This window comes from Parasteatoda tepidariorum, chromosome 6, assembly GCF_982258835.1.
Source record: "Parasteatoda tepidariorum strain Cologne lab strain chromosome 6, Ptep-v5.0, whole genome shotgun sequence".
NCBI classification, from domain to species: Eukaryota; Metazoa; Arthropoda; class Arachnida; order Araneae; family Theridiidae; genus Parasteatoda; species Parasteatoda tepidariorum.
The window spans coordinates 37,490,329-37,513,743 of NC_141760.1; the positions used below are offsets into that span (position 1 = coordinate 37,490,329).

The window sequence follows — 23,415 nt, forward strand, 5'->3', positions numbered from 1 at the left end:
ATTTTGACTTCATGATTATTGGGAAAATAATAATACTAAATACAATCAACTCAAATCTCTTTATTTACATTGAAAAGAAAATACATTTTGCAATGTCGCGTAATTCAACTTAAAGTAACATCAGTGGGACTTCTGTTATTGCAGATTAAATGACAAATAACTTATATTAGGTTGTAAGATATTAGTTTAAGCAGGACTGTTGATTTTTTTTACTAGTTATTTATTGTTAGCTTGTTTTTTATGGTTATTAATTGTTTTTTTAAGCATTAATTGTTAATTTTTTTATTAATAATTGTTTATTATTTTGTTTGTTTTTGTGAATTTTAATTTAATTGTTACATATGCTTCATAGTGTAATAACATTTGTGTAATAACAATTCAGAGTGCAATAACAATTGTGATCGGTGGCGTGCCCAAAATATTGCGTCGCGTGACATAAATGGCACGCGTGCCATTGGTTCGCCATCCCTGGTATATACAATACTAATGGTCAGCGACGGCAGGAAAGTAAGGTTGGTGGAAGCGAGCCTGAAGAGTTGCAAGAAAGAAAGAGAGAGAGAGAGATCTTAAAGTAGCTTTTTTTTCCTTTTTTTTTTTTTAAATGGAGGGTTTTTAGTTGACTAGTTTTTATGTTACGTTAAAATGTTGTTTGAAGTCTCATAATGTCTAAATTCCTCTTTGTTTTAATAAAGTTTTACATTTTCTTCAAGTTCAATGAGTTTATCTGGAGCATCGAGAAGTAATTATATCCTCTGACAAGTTACTTTAAACCGTGATGTCCAGTCCTATTGATAAGAAGGCCTTGTTTCCAAACAAACACCCAAAATAACTGAAAACGTTCTAAGCTTCTTTCCCCTGTATAAATAATAATCTAAAAATGCAATCTTATTTCTTTTAATTTCTAATCGAAAATTCCAAAAAATGACCGACAATTTAAGATCTCTAAGTACAGGAGGAGTTAGAAATTAACGATTTGCTGCATTCTGCTTAGAGAACAAGTTTTTATTCTCACTAAGTTAAAGATAACTCTTAGCTAATAAAACTAACAGAGTTTAGAGATAGCTCTGTGAATTAATAACTAAGCTGTGTTTTTAAAATGACTAATATTTGCAGCAATAGGTGCAATCTGTGTACAAAATTATCATTCAAGCAAACAAATATTTCTATTGAAATGAGTAAAATACGGAATATTTTATAATGAATCTCGCAACTTTTTAAGACTTTGCCACCTAAGCTAAACGCAACAAATCATACATTTCTATCTTCCTCCGTTTCTCTTTGATGAATTTTTTTGGTCGTTTTTTTATGCTCAGGATATTTATCGATGTGTTTAGTTAAAAGAACATGTTAAGTTTCATTCTGAAAACAGTAATATTTCAGTATTTAAGAAGACTTTATGATTGGTTTTAAATCGTGCATTAAATCTAAATCTTTTTAAAAAAAAGCAATTACCAAATTTAAAACCCCTATAAAAAATTCATAGATATTTCTATAGATTTTAAAGCTATTTTTCTCAAATTCACTAATGCCTTTTAACATGTTCTTTAATCAACTTCTACAACTTTTCAAATTTCAGTAGCTTTGTAAAACTTGACAGAAACATCATATATTATGACAAATCAAATTTATTATAATTAGTAAACAATAAATACATTTTGCTTCATTTCCACAACAAACAAAAAGTCGAAACGGCGAACAGATTTTGCAAATAGTTCAACAAACAACTGACACAATTAATTTTTGTGTTTCATCTTTTTTTGCCATAAAGTTCTTCCACCATTGTATCCAAGCGCTCCTGATCTTTCTCTAACAAAAGGGCGTCTACACATTGAGTGAAATAACTGTTCTTAAAGCAATTCGATCTGGAAAAAAAATAATTAAAAATAGACTTTTTTTAACTTAACAGTTACAGTTTAAATAATTTCCTCTTCTTAATCGAGCTATTTTTGACTAACCGAAAAGCTTGCATCATAGCTGTTGTTGTAGTTCATTTACGTCGCACTAGAGATGCACAATAAGCGGGGAAGGCCGCGGTTGAGATGGGCTGACTCAGTGGAGTCTGATTTTCTCGCAATTAATGAAAAGAATTGGAGATCAAAAGTAAATCGGAAGTCGTCATGGATTAATCTTCAGAGGAAGGCATTGGCTCACGTTGGACTGTCTGGCCAACTATGATGATGATGATGATGATGAGAGCTGCACAATGGGCTATTGGCGACGGTCTGCGAAACATCCCTGAGGATGATCCGAAGACATGCCATCATAATTTTGATCCTCTGCAGAGGGGATGGCTCCCCTGCTTTGGTAGCCCGACGACCTGCGCGAAATCGAGCTCTTTACGGTAGAACATTTTAACGAGAACCAATACCGCGCAACCTCGACCCCTATGCAGGCTGATCAAAATAGTCACCCGCCCGCACACTGACCTCAGCCAGTGATGCTTGACTTCGGTGATCTGCTGGGAACCGTGTCTTAACAATCAGTCCAATGCCCCATACATCATAGCATAATTTTATTTAGGTTCTTACTACTTGAGAAGAAGTGAAGTGATTATCCGTGACCATGTGTTTTAAACCAAATTTAATTGGATACCTGTAAGCGACGTCACCGGAGTGTGTCGAACCTGATTTAGTTTCTGAATCTACAAATGCCCTTATTTAGCCCCGATGACGTCACTTGCAGGTATCTAATTCTGACACAGATCATGAGTAAAGCATACAGCCATGGTTTTCTATTTCTGATGTTAATTGTATGCTTTTTATTGCATAAAATCAGAAAGTTTTTGAATTTGCAGATAGCATATTTCCTTATACTAATGAAATATATAATCTAGCATATGAATAGGCGCTATGATTTCAAAAGGTTGACGAATTTTTTGTTGGTGCACTTTTACTTTAAAAAGTGGGTGGACATAGATTTGGATGTAACTGAGCCTTTGAATAAGTAAAAGTAAAAATTGGTTAAGTCAGAGGAAATTTTGCATTCTTAGAAAACTGATTACTTTTAAACATTACATGAATATGCATTCTTAGAAAACTGATTACTTTTAAACATTACATAAATATGCATTCGTTGAAAATTTTAAATAGGTGGAAGTTAATGAAAAGTTTTGCCATAAGAATTACTTTCTGGCAAAATCTAACACTCATGGAAGAGGCATTTTAAACAATAGCTCTTGCTGCTAATTTTTTCTTCTGCTATCATTATTAGAGCATAAGTCACTCGAGGCATTTGAAGAACAGAGTGGAAGAAGATATTATGCCACCTTTAAGTGAATTTGAGTAAAAACACGGGTTCTATTACGTAACAAGCTCTGATTCATGTGTGTTTGAAAAAGAAAAAGCTCTCGCATGCCTCAGAATCGGTTTTTGTTTATATTCAGTGAATAGATGAAGCCTTTATTAAGAAAATATTTACGCTTTGGCTTTAGGCTTGATAATAAACTTAGCTACATCACAAAATAAAAATTTGACTAGTTATCCATTAGCTTTAATGTTTATACTATAACAATAAAAAATAAATATTAATGTTTACCATCATTTCCTGCACGGTACAATGAATGGAGGCGAAGCAATATACATATTTCTTGAGAGAAAGCTTTCGATCTGACAGACTCATTTAAAATATTTATGTAATAGCGTTTCCATAACTGCAGAAAGGAGGGTTATTCCTCATTTTACTATTTTTAGCCAAAAATATTTGAAATTATATTCCACTCTGAAAACTTACATTGACTGTTACCTTAGCGCAGTAACTTCATCCACCGAGTCCTGTGAAATTTAAAGGTAAGTATAGAATATAGTATAGAATTATAGTATAGAAGAAATAAGTTCACTATATTTATCGTGTTCCATCAAGATTACAGGAGGGTGTCAATATTTTCTGCGTTTTGAGGGACTTTGCAGAGAATTTGAATAAATATACATTATTGCAACTTCACTAAGTTCACAGTAAAATTTTATTTCAACAATCACTATTACTAGCTTAATTTTTATATGCTAATAAAATTAAGCTAGTAATAGTGACACTTATCAATATTTTGTTTCAAAAACAATTATTCATTACACTAAAAAACAGCAAAAAATTAATTTTCACAAATAAAAATAAATTTTCAAATGATGTAAAAGATAAATATTTTTTAATAAGTTCAATGGAGGATGGTTCCTAATGACCAAACCTAATGCAAATTTTAAAGAAACTTTTTAAAAATGAAGTAAAAAAAATATATACATTTGGGCATGCAAATTTATATTTAAAATGAGGGGAAAATGCTATCAAAATGTAACGAATCACTATTGAGGTAAGTGAGACTGAAAACATGATTCTCCTCTGTGAAAACAGTGAAGAGTTGAAAGATAGTTCTTAAAAACCTCGAAGTTTCATCAAACACTCAAAAAAGTTTTGATGTTTTTCATGCCGCCTTCTTCTCTAGTGACTCTAATTTTTTTTAAATAGTTTATTAGTTTATTCTTAATTAAAGAGTAACTTGCAGTTCCAAACTTGCATATATTTTGAACGTAATTTTTGATAAATGATTCCAAAAATATATCAAGATTCAACAAATTAATTACGAATACTGTTTGGCTTAATTAATATTGAGCTTCTTAGTTAAATAACTAAGCAGCTCAAAATTGAAACATAAACATTTTTAAAAGAAGTTTTTGATATTAGCAATGGCACTAATTGCAAAACCTAGTACATTTTCAAGTCGCTAATTTGAGAACTTGAAGAAAAGAAATTCATTTGGGTTTTTCTACAAAATCTTTTATACTATTTCACAAAACGGAACAATAAGGATTGAGCAAAATAATAACAAATCTAACTTAAATCCTCTCACCTGCATAAAGTGTGAACATCAGATTCTCTGAATAGTTGGTAACATTCTTCACAAACTCTATCCAGTCTAGCAAATTTCGATTTATCGTACACTCCCATGCATCCTAGTCCTGAAAAACTCCTTTTCACTTCAGTTTCAGGCGGAGCTGCAAACGATCTGAATAAAATGGCCAGGAACAGAAGACAGAAACCTAACCTAGTCATTGTTTCAGCTTAAAAAAAGTGAAAATAAATAAAAACTTCTTAGACGTTATTTTTGAAATATAATAGTTCAGAGTTAGATTTCTTTCTCAGAACATAAACTGTAAACATTTTTTTCACCACTTTCTTTCGCAAAACTTCTTATTTGCTGCAAGATTGTCTGGGGTGCAATTTGATCCTTTAATCTTGTAAACTTTATTATTATTAACAAAGAGCAAAATGTAGAAACAGAACAAAGCATTGCGGCAAAATAAACAAACAAATAAAATAATAATATAAGAAACACGGGATTCTATTATTGAGCTATTTAGTGCCGTGGTGGCTAAGGGGATAGAAGATACGCCTTCCAATGAGGTGAACCGGGTTCGAATCCCAGCGATGATGGTCGATACGAATTCCGCACGCGGTTCTCTCCGACCACGATGCTGACGTTAAAATATGCTCTGTGGTAGACGGATCTTGGGTTAGAGTCCTCTTGCCGTCAGCCATACCGTGGGAGGTTTTCGTGGTTTTCCTCTCCACGTTACACAAATGTGGGTCAATTCCATCTCAAGCCCTCTACGAAGACAAATTTCTCTCAATACTTGATCTAGGAGTTCCCTTATCATTTGGATTGAGTTCAAAATTACAAGCCTACGGAGTTAAACAATCGTAGTCGTAAACCCAAAATTGGGTCGGCTGTTCAACAAAGGTTACTATTGAGCTATTTAATTACATCCGGCTGAATGCCTTGATTAATTCAAAAGATTGAAGAAATTTTGTTTGATAATTTGAAAGATGTTCGTTGACTTAACAGATACCAATTTTTTAACGGTAAAATTTAAAAAAGTGAAACAGATGTTTTACCAAAAGCGCGTGGAATTTTAACCTATTGTAATTCACTGCATCATTCGTTGAAAGTAGGGAATAAAAGAGAGTTTTTAAGCAATGATGGAAAGGTAGTTTTGATCTTGTTAGCTCATGGAAGCTTAACTAATTTTATTGCTTACCGAGCTAACAGCAAAAAGAAAAAAATATGTTTAACTGTTTTCAGACATTTTTTTTTGTGACTGATTACTTTTTAATAAAAGTTTCGGCCCACAAAACTATTACATAAAATGCATGGTAATAATAGACGCAAAATATTTTTATTTTTTATTTTGGATTGAAATTTTTGTTATTAAATTAAATGGCAGATTTTTAAGTGACAAATAATGATAAACAAAACAGATTTATTTTACTCTACATTCACGTTCAGTGCATTCTAAAATGTCGACGTTTGTAGATGTAAATGAGAAATAATGATATTTCTTAAATATTTCGAGCACCAAAATGACTATGTAAATAGTAAATTTTGACATTCCGCAGGACATGTTGACATTCACTAATTGTTGACCGAAACATGTTTAAAAAAAAGCTGTTGAAAATTAAGAATATGGTGTTTGATAAAAAAAAATTACGCCAGTCTCAAGATTGCACTTATTTCATTTAATTTACATAAAATTTTTATATTTTAATAATATTAGCATAATAAAAAATTTAAACTTTTGCTTATTTACGTAGAATTCTTGGGAAATACTAAAAAAAAAAAGAATTGCTAACAATGTAATTTTTATTAATTTTAAATCATTTCACTTCCAATTAAATCTTAAAAAACTTTGCTTCTTTAATTTTTTAAGACACATTAAGATAACAAAAAAAATCTAAATTTCAGTTTATTTTCGACGAATGCTTAAATAAGCACTTATAAACTTGACTTACATTTTAACGATTCTTTTTATTTCAAATCATTACATTTGCAGATAAATCTTAAAAATTCTTTAGTTTAAGATTTAATAAAATCAAGAAGAAGAAAAATAAAACTTCAGTTTAATTTTTTAGAACTTTCTGTGAAATATTAACTAAGACGAATAGCTTACACTTTTTCAATATTGTTTAATAAATCATTACATTAACGATTGAAAAATAAAACTTTTCTTGGTTTGATTTCTAGCGTTTAATAACATGAAGAAGACAAAATACTTGTACTTTAGTTTAATTTCGAAGAATTTTTTTTTGAGAAATTCGAACAAAAAATGAGAAATGCCCGAAGAAAAAATGAAATAATGAATAGCTTACGTTTTTACGATTCTTTTTAATTTTAAATCATTACATTTACATTTAAATCGGAAAAATTTGCATTTAAATCAGTAATGTTGATTTTTTAAACTATTCAATTCAATAAGCATCATATTTATTTGAGAAAATAATTTTATCTATTGAGAACTTACTTACTGATTGTGGTATGTTCTCGTTACTTGACTAAAAGCGATATTCTGCCGTTTTCTGTGTGACCAAATAAGGCATATATACTCTAAATCAGAATATCTTTACAGTTCCTTTGAGACTTACATCCATCTTACAAATCACGTATGTGCTTGGAGTAATCATCGATTGTCGTCTTACGTGACATTTTTCTTCTCTTGGAGAACATATTATACGACGAACTTCAACCTAAGAGAATATCTCATAATAATTGCATATGCTTCTGAGAATTCATAACACTATCTCTGGACAATGTCTTGGGAATTCAGTGCTAAGTTTGCTGGACAGACGGAATTCTGTGGCTTCGTGAAGAAAGGAAGTGGCCATTTGTGATTTGAATTATGAAGAAAAAAAGAAACAGAAAGACTTTACCCACGGTATATCTTCTGAGGATTTGATCTGAAAGTTTATTTGTGTTTCGCAATTTAGAGATAAGCCAAATGTAAATAAAATTTAAGTTTCGCTTAAATATTTACAAATATGAACTGTTAAGGGGTACAAGAGTTGCAAATAAATAACATTTTTTAGATACAGGATATTATAAGAAGATTTGCAAATTTTGAAATCGAAGCATATATTACTCTTTTTCATCTTCAGAATTCACTATTAAACATGCCCAAAATTTTATATTTGTTGGGAAACAAAATAATTTTACTTATCTTGGTTAACTTATGGATCTGAAACATGATCCTTAATTAAATCACAAGCAGACCGGCTAGCTGTTTTTGAGGCTTGAGGAAAAAAATTTCGGTGCTATAAATTTCGATCGCTTATGGAGACAACATAATTTTGATCTATATAGGCTATTCAAGAAAGCTGATACCAACAAATAAAATAAAATAAGTCGCTTACAGCTTGTGGGTCACATCTCTCGAATGGACCCTTCTTCCTTGACATTTAAGATCTTCAATTACAAACCAATACAATATAGGAGTAGCGGTGGGGACAGCCAATATTTTGCCACAATGCAAATTTTTCCGCAGTTGATTGCCTAATTAAAAAAAAAACTTTCTTTTTTAATAACTGAACGAAAATTAAGGTTATTACATCCACTATTGTGTTTTTGTTTATTTATATCTTTTCCCGATTTTATTATTATTTTTTTTAATTAGTCAGGTTTATTCTAATGCTTTCATCAGAGACAAAAGGTCACTTTTAAAAAGAGAAAAAGATTTTAAATTATTGACTTAATAATCGTCTGCTTTAAGAATCTATTAGAATAATTTTGTTCCATGCATTAACTCGAGGGGACCCGTTAAAGCAGCTGTTTGAAAAAGCAGGTGAAGCGAATATCGATTTGTTTTTTCAAAAGAGTAAAAGGTGTTGTATATTACTAATTAAGACTTCGGTAATGCACCCATTTTCTGGAATGTATTCGGCCAAAAGTTTGGTCTTTCAAAACAAGATCGTTTGCTTCATTCAAAATTTCAATTCTAACATTCGTAAGGAAAAAAATTTTAAAAATTTACTCTTTTTTTACATTTTAAAAAAAATTTCATTTCTTTTAAGGTAAGTGAAATATTTTTATTTTAAGATAAGAGAATTTTTTTTTTATTTCAATTGCATTAATAACATTAAGATCTCGTTATACAACATAACTTTATTTTTCAAATTTATAGTTACTTTTTTAACTAGTCATTTTTATCGGTATACTTACTAATTTTTTCAGGATCAAACATTAGTTAGCAGATGTTTCGAATTCAGATGTTAAATCAAAACAAAACTGAGGATTAATAATAATAATTTACCGGCGTAGATGGTAGGAATGAAATGAAATCCTGTCCTTTCAGAATAAAAAATATTGCCATAAAAAATAATTTATTTATATTAAACTCTTTAAAAACTAAACCTTCTATGAGAGAAACTCATTACCATACAATAATTTATACTTAAGGGAGAAATAAAAGGGTATAATTAACTATGAATACTTATAATTCAATCTAAGCGTCACTGGTCTGGCCAAATGTTTAAATTAAAATAAGGAATAGAGTAAAAAATGTCTTGGTGTTCCTTGTAATTTAAATTTTGCATTTTTTTTAATTGTTTAGGGTTTGGTTTATTCCACATTTTTTTCCCTTTTGGTTGTTTATTTTTAGTCTTTTAAAGTTTATTTTTATTTATGTAGTGCTCACCTTATGTATGATTGCGTAAATTTGAAGTTGTTAGGGAAATACTGTTTTGAGTACTGCTCGGAAATTAAATTGTCCGACTTGCTCGAGATATGCAATTTTTACCCTTATAAGCCCGGGAAAGCATGTAAATATTTACTGATATCGTGAAATACTGATTAATATCACCTCAAATTTTGAAGAAATCCTTGGGAGGGGCGATTCAAGGGCACCGAAGGGAAAGATAATAAATAAAATCCATTATATTTTTAAGACCTAAATATTATTGAATTTAATTATCTAGATAAGAATTTATTAAACAAAGTTTTATAATTTTTGACTTCTTTGGTAATGCTAATTTTTAATTAGAAAAAAGTTTACAATTTAATAATTTAAATGCACACATTTAGTGCTTTGCGTTTAAATATTAGGCATATTTTTGAATAATTTGATTCTTATGCGCGTAGATATCAGTTGTCATAATTGTCTAAAAATCAAAGTAAATAATAATTTTTTTTCTGTATTTATTTTTAAATAAATACTTTCGTTTTAAAATACCTTTCTTCTTAATTTAGAATATTTAGTTTTGATTGTATGACTTAATATCACTTACTTTAATTCATTCACCTACTAATGTCAATAAAAAAATTATATAGATATTGCTGTATTCTTTTAAAATTATGTTTTCTTACATCTTTTGTTATATTAATAAAATGATAATAATACATTAATAAAGCTTCCTTATTTCGAACTATAAAAGTCCATAATTTAATATAATATGCGACAACTGTGTTTTCAAATCTATTTTTCACTTCTGATCTGGACTAGCTCTAATGACTATAGAGCAAGAAATAACGAAACAATTAATGGAACCTGAAGGATTCAAAATATTGACCAATCATTTTGCCAAATCTTTAAGAAAAATGACTTTAGTCTTGGTTGTTTCCTGTATCAAAGCATTTAACAAGGGCTAAATTGTATGTTTAGTGTTTCATATAAGCAAAATTAACATTATAACTCCTTTAAAATCTCACCATTTTCTTCTGGTGTAAACTGATTAATTTTTTAGAGGAATCGAGTGACCTAATTCTAATTAAATTTTTTTGAGGAAATAAGGGAGCATTAAACAATTAAAAGATTTCAAATATTTAATAATTTCGCATTTCTTAAATTAAATATTCGCTGTCGAGAAAAGCAAAGAAAGTTGAAGATCAAATGAACAAATTCGAATAAAATTTTTTGGAATAACAAACTTTCTCAAGTAAAAATTGATAAATATTCCTTAATTATTCCCTTACATTTAATGTAAGTTCATCTCCTTAAAGTAGTGAAGTAGTTACGAAATTCCAAAGTAGTTTGCAGTCACTAGATTAACGTAGCTGTAATTAACTACATTTGTAACAAAGTAGTTCCTGTAGACTGCAAAAATAACGTAATTTTTCCGGCCACTGTCTCGGTCTATTTGAGTTCGCAAACAAAATTAAATTTATGAAACTTGTGCAGCAGATAGACTGATGAAATTTGTTTGCTTAATAATACACTGCTTAATTCTGAACCCCGTCTTATAAACGAAATAGCAGGTTTGACCATCTGTTCTAAACTGGAGGCCAGAAACATTCATTTTAAAAACATTTTTAAAAACAATCCTCTTGTTCGGCCTGACAGACTTATCAAGGTCTTATTTTAAGTTGTTACATTAAGTAGAATGTTATGCACCTTGAAACAAATAACCACAAATTTAATAATTTGCACCATACATTTTTATTCAAAGAAAATATTTTGTGCTTTGTTATACATTTTGCTTATCATTCAACATCAACAGTATTTTTTCAACATCCCATAGCTGTTCTAAGCTATATTTATCTTCTCTTTCCATAAAGCTGATCTACCATATAATCCAATTGCAATCGATCTTTTCGCAGTAATAATGCGTCAACACATTGAGTAAAGAAGTCATTCTTGAAACAGTTTGACCTAAAAATTAAAGTAAACTGAATTATAATTTCATATCACATCCGGAAAACAATGTACTGTTTATCTAAATGTATTTTGCATTTTAAAGAGTAAAAACGAAATTTAAACTTTACTAATATATTTTCACTTTACAAGATTATGTATAGGCTGTTTCATAAAGATCACCCTTGATGCATATTTTTAGAATACCAAATTTTTATCTTTGATTGCTAAACAACTAAAACTAGTCTCAGCAGGAAATTCCTCAAACATCATAGACACTGCCCTTATGGCAATGTAAGTTAATTCTGTAGTTAAAATTTACCACATTATTTAAATTATTGTCTCATTGTAAATATATAATACTGATTTAGCCTTATTGAAAATATCTTCAGTTGCAATATGAAAACTTAAAAAACTTTCTGATTAATTTGAGAAGAAAAATTTATTAGTAGCTTTTTCAAATCACCAACGTTTTTGATTATGTTCAGTCACTTGATAATGTCAATGATTTGATTAAAATATTGCATTCATAAACAATAGTTATATACGAGTAAAATAATATTAGTTAGATACTTGCAACTAATCACATCATTGTGTCCAATCACATGGTTGTGCATGGCTCGTTAACGTTACAGCTTTAAGGCTTGGGTTTATTATCAGGCTTAATCAATTTTCGGATTAAAAATTGGAAACTTGCAAGTGACGTCACGCATGTGCATCGAACCTGATTGGCTGACCCACGCGTAACGTAGCATGCAAGTACCCAATTATGAGTCACTTGCCCTCCTATCGAGTGACTACTTTTATGAGCATATTAAAACTGGCATGAAAAAAAAATATTTTGAAACACATAAAGTTACATTCGAAAATCCGAATAAAATAACTGTACGTTTCAAAGTTTCTGATAAAGTTTCAAAATTTTTGATAGTTCTTAAAAAAAAAAAAACATTTTGATACATAATTCTAGCGTTCTTGTTGAAAAGAAATCATTAATATGATAGATGAATTGGTTTATTGGATTTACACACATTTGTTGCTGTTGTTGTTGTTGTTCATTTACGTCGCACTAGAGCTGCACAATGGGCTATTGGCAACGGTCTGGGAAACATCCCTGAGGATGATCCGAAGACATACCATCACAATTTTGATCATCTGCAGAGGGGATGGCACCCCCGCTTCGGTAGCTCAACGACCTGCGCGCGAAGTTTACGGTAGGACAGTTTAACGAGGACCAATACCGCACACCCTCGGTTCCTACGCAGACTGATCCAAGTGGTCACCCACCCGCACACTGACCGTAGCCAGTGATGCTTGACTTCGGTGATCTGCTGGGAACCGTGTCTTAACGATCAGTCCACTGCGGGACTACACACATTTGTAGGCTTGTGTGATCAATTTAGGCTTATAAACCTTTGTCAAATAGAAGGATATAAAGCGCAATACAAAGAACAGCTTGAAGATACATTCAGGGTAACAGCAGGATTTGAACCCGCGACCTCCACGCTTAGCATAGCGTTTGGCGAGTGATAGCGCTCGGTCTGGGAGGCCCCTGTGAAGGAGTCATAAATGAGTAGTCTATTAAGAGAAAAATTATTGCCAAAATCTGTCAATTAACTAAAAAGGACAAACATTATAGGTGAATAAGCTTTTAAGGTCATTTTAATTTTCGGATGAAATCAAAATGTTTTCGGATTTCGTTATTTGTCTTTTTCGAAAATAAATCTTAACATAATTAGTTTATTTCCGATAGTCAAAAGATTTTGCATCTTTTTCAGTTTAGTTAACTTTGACATAAAGACAAGGCCGCATTAACCATTAAGCACACTAAGCACGTGCTTAGGGCACCAGAGGATAGGGGGGCACCACAAAGCCTAACTAAATGTTCGCAGTAAATTTTTTTTTTTTTGAAACATTGATAATAAATTTATTATTCCATTTTAAGAGTAGATAGCAACCATTTCTAAGTACGAAATTTCACATAATAAAAGAAAAAGAAAAAACAAAAGATGTTTTGTATCAAAAATTTTCGGTCTTATAATGAAATTAGGTAGTGAATTTCTATGCGATAAAAGCTCTATTTATTTATCCATTACAATGATTCCATAACATACTGCTACGATTCATGTTTACAGAACATTTTTCGCAGTTGTAGAAGTTAATACTCCAGAAATTTGATATTTTTATGAAAAAAAATTTGATTTACAAAATTTTGATGCAATGGTTTGATGATGTAAAAAATTTGATTTTTGATGTGAAAAAACAAATCTATGTTGTGCATGTTTGCAGTTTCTGCGCATGTTTTAGTTTATACTACATAAAATATTTGCTTATACTATATTTTTAATTATATTCTCATTGCAACTGGAAAAGAAGTCATCAAATTACGTAAAAGTTGTGTTGCAAAAATTTATTTCAAAAATTTACGTCAAATAATTTTTTTTATTCACTAAATTAAGAAAAAGGAGCTGTGTTTAGGTATCATTTTTCGAAATTTCTTTGTGGAGGAGAGGTTAAATTTAGGAAAAATATGACCACCCACTTCGCATCACTTATGATTTTTTTTATCTATATATATCAAATAACGAAATTAGATTTTAAGATTTAAAATATATACTACGTAATATGAATGCAAGCAGCTAGTTTTTGAATAAGGAAAGAATTATAGGTTCCTTAGTCCTTAGAGTCTTATATAAATACAAATGTTATAAAAGTTGAGCACAAAAAATGTGTAAATTCTCAATGTGAACCGGATGTTCGTTGACATTGAAAAATACGTTAAGAAGAGTACTCATTAAAACTAATTTAATTTTGAAAGCAAATGTAAGAAATAAGTAGCAATAAAATAAAATTTTTAATCATTGAATTTTGTTTAGTGCAAGTAAACTATATTTTGTGCATCTTATAACGAAATTTGTAAAAATTATAATTAAGAAATAAGAAAAGTACTGAAAATTTCAAATTAAAAATAAATAGCAAATTTAAGAAAGATATTTTTATTAACTGAATTTTAAAATATGTTTAATAACTAATAAGGAAAATCCTTAATGATAATGATTATATATATATACAATATATGTGTGTAATTTCATCAACTTTTATTATGATGATAATTTGAACATGCAAATATTTTGAATATAATAATATTATTTCTGTCACTAAAAAAATTTTTATTAGTTGTGCTTAATTTTTACTTGTAGTTCGTGTGTAAATCAGATTGAAATAAATAAATAATTAATTAAGGTATTTCCATTATCCATTAATTTTTTCTTAAAATAAAAATTGGTCATTCTACATAAACTAGTGGGAAAAATATTGTTGTTCCCTGTTATTTTATTATAAGTAATAGACTTCTGGGAAACGTGGTTCAATTTAACCTGATCTTGCTTTCTGCCTATAACAAACAATCCAGTAAAACAACAAAATCTGTATGTTGCCAGCATTCGATTCCATGAATTCGAAGGTTCCTGAAAAGGACCACCGTGATTGTCACCAACATATGTGTTAGAATACAAAGCTAAATTTTCTGAGAGGAAACACTTTAAGGATAAGACAAGCGTAGCAATTGATTTACTACAGACAGAGAACATCCTTTCATCTCAGATATCTTTATAGGGGACTCATTCCCCCTTCTTTTTTTTTTTTTCAAAAGAAAAAAGGGTGCATATTTCAGAAAATTCAAATTGTCTTCCTTTCGAGTTGGGGGGGGGGGGTAGATATACAAATAAATGGTGACTTATAAGATTGAAGAAAGTGGGAGGTCTAGGAAAAGAAAAGTTTCTTGATTGACATAATTTTTAACCAATAACATTATTTATGCTACAATCAGTAACTAATTTCACGTATTTACACACCCCCGTGTATACGTGAATGCACAGAACGTGAGTGCACTGAATCCTACATGAATGCACAGAAAAAGTTTATTCTACTACAACATTATTCTAAACTATTGCTTTTGAAAGCATGCTGTAATATTGTAAAACTGATGTTGCTTCAGGTAGTAGCTAAATCCTTCAAATAATTTTATCAATAATTATTATTTATCGATCAATATTGATTTTGTCTAAATCAATATAAGCGAAGAGTTTAATTTTCCTATAGTATTATATTTTAATAATAAAAAATTAAACTTATATGTAAAAATAAAATTACAATTATTAAAAATTATATAATTTTTTTTTACATTTAAGCATTCTATTACACAATAATACTCAAAAGCAATAAAAATAAATTTCAAGCTTTTGTTAAAAATACAATGTGACATGTTTTTTAAGAGGGGCTGCCGTATTATAAGTTTTAAGAAGTAATTAAATTTTTTAAATGAATGATCTTATCGAAATAAATTTCATTCTATGAAGTTATAATTAAAATAGTTATTCGATTTAAAATAAAAATTTTAGGTAACAATACACAAATTTTATTTTGATTTATTTTAAGAATTTGTCTTTAAATGTTGTAAAGAATATGTAAAATATTTAGTACATAAAATTTTAGTATGCAAAGTAGATTTTAGTTGGTTTAAGATAAATATTGGTTTAATAAAATTACATACCTATGATTATTTACATTTATGATTATATTTTTCCAAACCTGAAATTATTTTCTATAAAACTTATGTGGTATTATGTACGCGTATACATACAGGAATAAAAAATATCGTAACACAAAAAAAGTGAATAAATTAAAAATGATGGTCTGTTATTTTCTACTGATTATTATTTAAGTTCAGTTTTTATATTATATTCATTGTTGCTATATTTATGTTTTTCTTTTGTATTATAAAAACACGAATGTTCTGAATTTGTAAATGAAAATCTGATCATTGAATTTATAGTTATTTAAAGTATTTTGTTTATGCATTTATTTACTTATTGAGGACAGAGTGTTTATTTACTGAACAGCTTTTTCAGACCTAAGTTTCTGCTATCACTTATGAGAATTTCAAGTACAGGTTTCATGCAGTAGTTTTAAGTGATTTCTATCATTTTTTCTAAAAGGTCATTTTTTTAATAGTCAAATTAAGATTTAATTGATAGTAATTTATTACTCTTAAGCTCCTCTGTACCTTTGACTTTGACAGGTCAACTAACTACGAGAATGTCCAAAATATAGAACAAAATAGTAATAATTTTATTAGATAATTAGTTCTGTTTTCCACAGATGAAATCTAGAGTGAGTTGTTATTATGGAATAAGTTCATTTCAGATTTTTAATCCAGATTTTATAGGATCATTAAAGATAATTGTTGTATTTATAAAATTACTCATCACTATTTTCCCCCTCTTCCTATCATTATTAATATATTAGGTTTAATAAGGAAAAAGGAATAATGAAAAGCATTATTATTTGTAAAAGTTATGCTGTATTATATACAGTGCGTAAAATAAAATAAAAGTAAAAAACTTGAATAACTCTTGATTTAATGATTGGATTTTAACTTACTAGATCTCAAAGGGTTTGAGGGCCAAACTTAAAATATGTTAATTAGTTGGGGCAGAAGTTTTTTTTTAAGTTATGAAATCCGGCAAACGTGCTTCCTCTACCTACATATATAAATGTTGTTGAATTTGGATATTTGCTTCTCAAAATATTGATGGTATTCACAATATGGAAATTAAGATCCCAAAAGTTTTTTTAGGTTGAAAGTTTGGACTCTTTTATTCAATTGCAGGTTTCATGCATTTCGCCATGTCCCGAGAACTTTTGAAACGAATTGAAAAAATTTTGCAACTATTAATAAAATTCATTAACCTAAAAATAATTCCCTGTCAAAAATAGTTTTTTTTTAAAATTATTTATTATTAATGGTCGGAGCAATTTTTAATTTAAAAATATGCAAATTTTTATATAATTTTAAAGAATATTTATTTAAATGGTAAAATATAAAATTTGAACGAAATCTGTCGAAAAATTCTTGAGAAATTAAATGTTAAATATATAACTTTTTTGAAATTGAATAATTAAGGTTTATTTGATTGATTTAGTACACATTAAATTTTGTATTTTGTCATTCAAAATGACATTTGTTCAAATTTTCAATTTAAAGTTCTTTCGACTATTCTGTTAATAAATAAAATAATATAAAATGATTAATACTTCTTAAAAATTATTTTTAGAATGAACTATTTTTAGGTAAATGAATTTTATTATTGTGAGCTAAAATGTTTTAGTTGGGTTGAAAAATTCTCGACATATGGCTATTTATTTCGAGAGTCAAGAATTCGAATCAATCGAAAAAAAAGGCATGCTTTTTTTAGAAAAAGTACTTGCCTGTTTTTTAATTTAAAGTATTTTGAGTCTTAGTATATAAAAGTTCAAACTTTCGATCATAAGTTATTCGAAGTGTTTGCTTTTTTACACATTGTACATACACACAAACATAAGTTATTTTTTTAATATTAATTGAAAAGTTTTCAATTGATTCTATTTTAATATTTTTATTTAATTTGAATAAATACTTTTTTTTACAAAAAATTTTGATTTTATATTTTGAATTAACTCGTGACTTAGTACTAGATATATTTGATTTGTTGAGGAGGGGGCACCGAAATATTTTCAGTGCTTAGGGCCTCAAGAGGTCTTAATCCGGCCCTGCATAAAGAGCATTTTCACTAGATGCAATTTTTTCCCGCATGCCAATGAGAACCTGGATTAGAAAGTTTCTCGTGGGGGAAGTAATAAGAGGCCAGTTGATGACTGCCCGGTGATGGTCTATTTTAGTGGAAGAATGAAGGTGGCCGGACGTAAAAGAGTGTGAAATCTCCATAAAAGTTCTCAAAATGTATTTTAAAAAAATTAGTTTTTCTTAAGTAAATGATTCTAGGTTCATGTACTTACGAATCACAACTAATACTGTCACCGTTACCTTATATCTTGATAATTGCAGAAACAAAGAGTGGACCATACCTGCAAGATGTGTGAACGTCAGATTCCCTGACGAGTTGATAACACTCTTCACAAACTCTGTCAAGTCTGGCGAATTTCGACTTATCATAGACGCCCATGCAGCCAAGGTCAGAAAAACCCCTCTTGTCGACATCTCTTTCGGCTGTAATAGCCACTGCGATGAAGAGGACGGAAAAAATGGAGGGCAGGAAAATATATTTCATGGTCCTGTCTGAACAAATAAATAAATAACTTAATTACTAAAAAAAATATTCAAAGTTTAAGAAATATTTTCAAGTTGGATGCCACTGTGCATAATTTAGGTAATGTATTCAATTCGAAAAGATTCAAAGGTGGGATTTATATTTTACAGAAATCGCAGAGTTTTGTAATCTAAGTAATTTCAGGGTGACATTTTTTCGTGATCAATGTCCTTAGAAATAGAATAAAAGTAATGTTAGTTTTCCAGAAGTAATGTTAGTTCTTTGTATAAATTTGCAGACATGCTACTATTGAAATAGTGAGAAATCGGGGAGAAAATAGTTAAATATAATAATCGGTAAATGTCGACTTCTAAAAAATATAATGCGAAAACAGAGAAGAAACAAATATCAGCACCGCGATATATTAACGATATATTTCATTCACTCATCAGTGTGCATAAAGTATTCAAATCTAAAATTTCGAAATTAAGATAAGATGTCTTGTGTGTGTATGTTACAGAAATGAAAGTGTCTTGAAATTTAATCGAAACCAGAGTGCAAGCGTTCTGGGTGTTTTAGAAATAATTGTATGAGTGTGTTTTAGAAATATTAATAATCTGTATGAATTTGTAGGTATATATGATATATCGAAACCAGAGTGCAAGTATTTTCGTGTCAGTCTGTTTTAGAAATATTAATAGTTCTTTGTATAAATTTGTTAGTATACTGAAGTTAAAATTATGAAGAATCGGAAAAAATATTATAAAATAAATGCTATATTATCGATTAATGCCAACTTCTGGGAAGTACAATGCATAAAAATAAAGAAAGAAAAGAAAAGGAAAATTTATCGTGTAATTAATCGTGGATTCGCTTATGTCATGATTCAAAAGACAACCAGGCTGGACACACACGCGTGACGTCGCTTGCAGGTATCCAATCAAATCTGATCCGAAAATTCATTAAGCGTGATAATAAACCAAGTCTAATAGTTACAACTTTAATACACCAAGCACAAGCACGTGATTAGGCCCAGTCATGTGATTTCAGCGCTCCCGCGGTTGGGCTTAATAGCGTTCTTCTTCGCGCGTTGCAAGTACCTATATTGAAGAACTGCCAAATGCCAAAAATTTGCATTCCTTAAAGTTGCTTTTACTCTTTGCATATTTCATCATACGTCTGGAACTATTGAAGCGAAATAATAACGTTTAGTAAAACTCGTTTATGCAAATATATTTCAGCATAAATAATTATTTTTTAAATCATTTATTATTATATTTAGGCTAAATAATGATCGGAAAAGTTTTGAATAGTATAAACTTTCACGTCATTTCAAACTACGAAATTTCAATTAACTGAATAAAATCTTATGAAATCGGTCGAGAAAACTAATTCTAAGAATAAGAAATTTCTTTAATTTATGTGTGTGTATCTAATGTATACTTTTTGGGGATATTTCCGTATCGTGATCTGTCGCGCCAACTACAATCGCCAAGGTGCCAAAAAGATTTTAAACTTGCAATTTAAAAAAAGAAATATATATATATATATACTCGTATGTTTCACCGGGGATCGTGGCTACGAGTTATACCTTTTGAGTTGATCCCTTTCTGTGATGTTTTTTCTTCGGGCCGCTGCCCGGAAGTTGCCAAGACGTGGCGATTATTTTGCCACAGATCACGATACGGAAATCTCCCCTGCATTTTGACTCTTCTTTAAAAAATATGTAAAAAAAAAAAAAAAAAAAAAACGTTTATTGCAGAAGATCCTGAATATAACACTGCACAGGATGCACCTGAATGCACATTTCTGTTAAGATTCATGTCAAACAAAAATTAATATTTTACATAAGATAAGGAAATCCAGCATACATTATGAAGGGTATTAATGAAATTAATATTGATAAAAATATGGATATGAATATGGATAAAAAATTTCTATTTCGTGGTACTAAAAAATTATTATATAACATTAAAACTCATATTGTTACTGAAATAATTCAAGCAATATGTAATATTGCGTGAAAGACAGACTTTTCAGATTGATTCAGGTAAATCAATATAATAGGTTAGATATTTTTTTATTGTTTTTTTTACAAACAAATGGTTTCTATTTTATGATAAATCAATAAATATCTCAATACTAAGAAAGTGTATTGATTATTTCATAATAATGCTTTATTCAATAAGGTCATTTCAGAAATGAATGCAGATATGTGATATAGATTATTATTCACGAAAAATTTAAAACCTAAGATGACATAGACATGTGAAGATGAATGTAAGTTAATATGAAACGTATTTAAATTTATTTTATATCTTTTTAATAATGACGCATGCTAGTATTTGCTATAATTAATATATATTTTTCCTATAACATTCTTAAAGGAATCTATATATTTCTAATATGCAAGCGAAAACAAAATGGAATATCTTTTTTTAGAGAAGGAACATTCAAAACACGTCTGAAAAATATTTGTAAATAAACAGAATTCGGAAATTTCAACAATCAAATCAAAGCAGAAGTTTTATAAAAATAATGTTATTCATATATATGCATACATGCGAAATTTAAACTAATAATATATGCAATATTACTTAATACAGCTTTGTTTTAAAATTGTTTTTTTAAGAACTTAATTTTATCCTAAAATTAAATTCTGAATTTTTAAAATTTTTAAAAGCTTAAGAATATCTTTCTTCGACTTAAACATATAGTAATAAATAGAAAGACATTGAAGAAAATAAAATTAATGCATTATCATAAACATATAAAAAATTATTTTTCACATAGCTTCCAATATTACAAAGACGAGAAATAAAGATTCTTACTTTTTTAACAAATTAAGCCTTTAAAGAACGTAACTTTTTTCATTTCATTAGTGCCCATATAAATTAAAAGTGATGAAAGCATTTCGTAAACTGTTATTCTTATATAAGACGCATGGTTTTTCTTTAAAAAAACTGTTTTTGATAAAGGTTTGGGACATGATATTTGTCAATTATTTTAATATAAATTTTCTTTAATGCATAAATATAATATAAATATATATATAAATATAAATATTTATATAATAATATTTATATAATATAATATTTATATAATATAATATTTATATAATATAAATATTTAAGTAAATTTTTCGAATAATTAAATATAAATTTGTCGAATAATTAAATAAAATTAACTTATTTAAAGTATTTTTTTCGATAAAAATCGAAAAAATTATTTGTCAATTGCCATATTTGTCATCGATATAACATACCCTATGAATTCGCATTTACCATAAAAGGGCAATTTTTAATACTAATTAATTTTAATTTTATTCAACTCAGTTAACAATACTTTTAAAATTTGTATGCATTATTAACTTACAGTTTTTGTAAAAAAAAAAAAAAAAAAAAAAAAACTATGCAATCATATAAGTCATAAATCATATAAGTAAATGATAACTTACTTTCCTTATTAGTAAAATACTATCTGAATGACTTTATCATCTCTATCAAACATTATATATATACTTTTTCATTTCCCTATGGGTAAAATTGATAATTACCTCACGCGTTTGCGTTCGCATATATAGTTAAGACATGTGGTTATTTACTACAGATTATTTAGTAGCTGACCTTAGGGATTTTTATGGAGAGGGAAAACAAGATGAACTAATAACTTTTTAGGAAAAGTTTCCAATTATGTTATTGGCATTGGTATTTTTCCTCGCCTTTAGAGATAAGTCAAAAGCTGAAATTACTTTTCCAAAAATATAAGAGAAAACGATCTATTAAATGTATCTCAGGGGCGATAGACTCAATTTTAGATACATATGTTTATAGAGAAGGATGAAAAATGTCACACAAATTTCAGACACATATCATACTTACCATTCGAGTTTACTTTGACTGGGAGTGTAATTAATTCAAAAAGAAGATCGTAAAAATGTTGTTTACGTGGTTTCCATAATCAAATTCTTTTTACTTTCTCCGAGATTAAGATAACAATATTTATTCATAATTTATTCCTAAACTGACAATAAAAGATACCACTTTCAAAGGATTGCGCTTTTCTCAAGAATCTGCATTTATTATACACTTAAAAAATTATTTTTACAGCTTTAAAAAATGTATTACTGGTATAAACTGACTGAAGCAAAAGCATCCTCTTATGTCTTTTTTTGGAAAATGTTGAAAAAAGCTTTATTTAAATATTTTCTTTTCATTTCCAACATTTTTTTTAAATGCGGCAGCAATATTTTAAAGTACAACAATTAGTAAACATTTAAATCTCCAAGTTGTTACTAAATTAAATGGCATCATACATACCCACGTCAAAATTCATGCTGGTACTAGCAACAAAAATTTGCTAGTTTTTGCTATGTATTGCTAGGTCTGCTAGATTTTCATGCTAGTATATGCTTGCCAGCATCACATGCTAGATACCTAGCATACATCGTACTAACATGATAAGCTATGTACAAGCATCTCATGCTTATTAGCTGTTTAAGCTGGCTCCCTAGCATGGTAAGGTAGGTACCATAGCAAGCTATTATATGCTTTTTTATGCTTGCCAGCATCACATGCCAGATACCTAGCATACATCGTACTAGCATGATAAGCTATGTACAAGCATCTCATGCTTATTAGCTGTTTAAGCTGGCTCCCAAGCATGGTTAGGTAGGTACCTTAGCAAGCTATTATATGCTTTTTTTTGCTTGCCAGCATCACATGCTAGATACCTAGCATACATCGTACTAGCATGATATGCTATGTAGAAGCATGTCATGCTTATAAGCTGTTTTAGCTGGCTCCCAAGCATGGAGAGGTAGATATTCCTTAACAATCTATTACATGCTTTTTTATACTTGCCAGCTTAATGTGCTCTACAGACAGCTTAGGCGAAAACAGAATTTTTTATTTTTATCAAATCCTTAAACCTTGTTATATTTATTT

The 23,415-nt window shown here is 29.0% G+C and overlaps 2 protein-coding genes across 4 annotated transcripts; both read right to left on the reverse strand.

Annotated features, from left to right (window-relative positions):
- Window positions 1-1,607: 1,607 nt before the first annotated feature.
- LOC107444060 (ion transport peptide) lies at window positions 1,608-7,446 on the reverse strand. Of its 2 annotated transcripts, none has more exons than XM_016058126.5 (3): window positions 7,287-7,446; window positions 4,838-5,048; window positions 1,608-1,862 (listed from the first exon to the last, which is right to left on the reverse strand). In XM_016058126.5, exons 2-3 carry the CDS (start codon window positions 5,038-5,040, stop codon window positions 1,748-1,750), a joined length of 318 nt encoding a protein of 105 aa, XP_015913612.1. In that variant the 5' UTR covers window positions 5,041-5,048; window positions 7,287-7,446; the 3' UTR covers window positions 1,608-1,747. The 2 variants fall into 2 exon arrangements, with proteins under 2 accessions (XP_015913612.1, XP_087021793.1); XM_087165667.1 differs by having other exon boundaries at window positions 7,291-7,431.
- Window positions 7,447-11,165: 3,719 nt separating this feature from the next.
- On the reverse strand, window positions 11,166-22,373 carry LOC107444034 (crustacean hyperglycemic hormone). Of its 2 annotated transcripts, none has more exons than XM_016058081.4 (3): window positions 22,351-22,373; window positions 18,288-18,498; window positions 11,166-11,402 (listed from the first exon to the last, which is right to left on the reverse strand). In XM_016058081.4, the coding sequence occupies exons 2-3, from the start codon at window positions 18,488-18,490 to the stop codon at window positions 11,288-11,290; spliced, it is 318 nt and encodes a 105-aa protein (XP_015913567.1). In that variant the 5' UTR covers window positions 18,491-18,498; window positions 22,351-22,373; the 3' UTR covers window positions 11,166-11,287. The 2 variants fall into 2 exon arrangements, with proteins under 2 accessions (XP_015913567.1, XP_087021794.1); XM_087165668.1 differs by lacking the exon at window positions 22,351-22,373 and adding an exon at window positions 21,927-22,059.
- Between the last annotated feature and the right edge of the window lie 1,042 nt (window positions 22,374-23,415).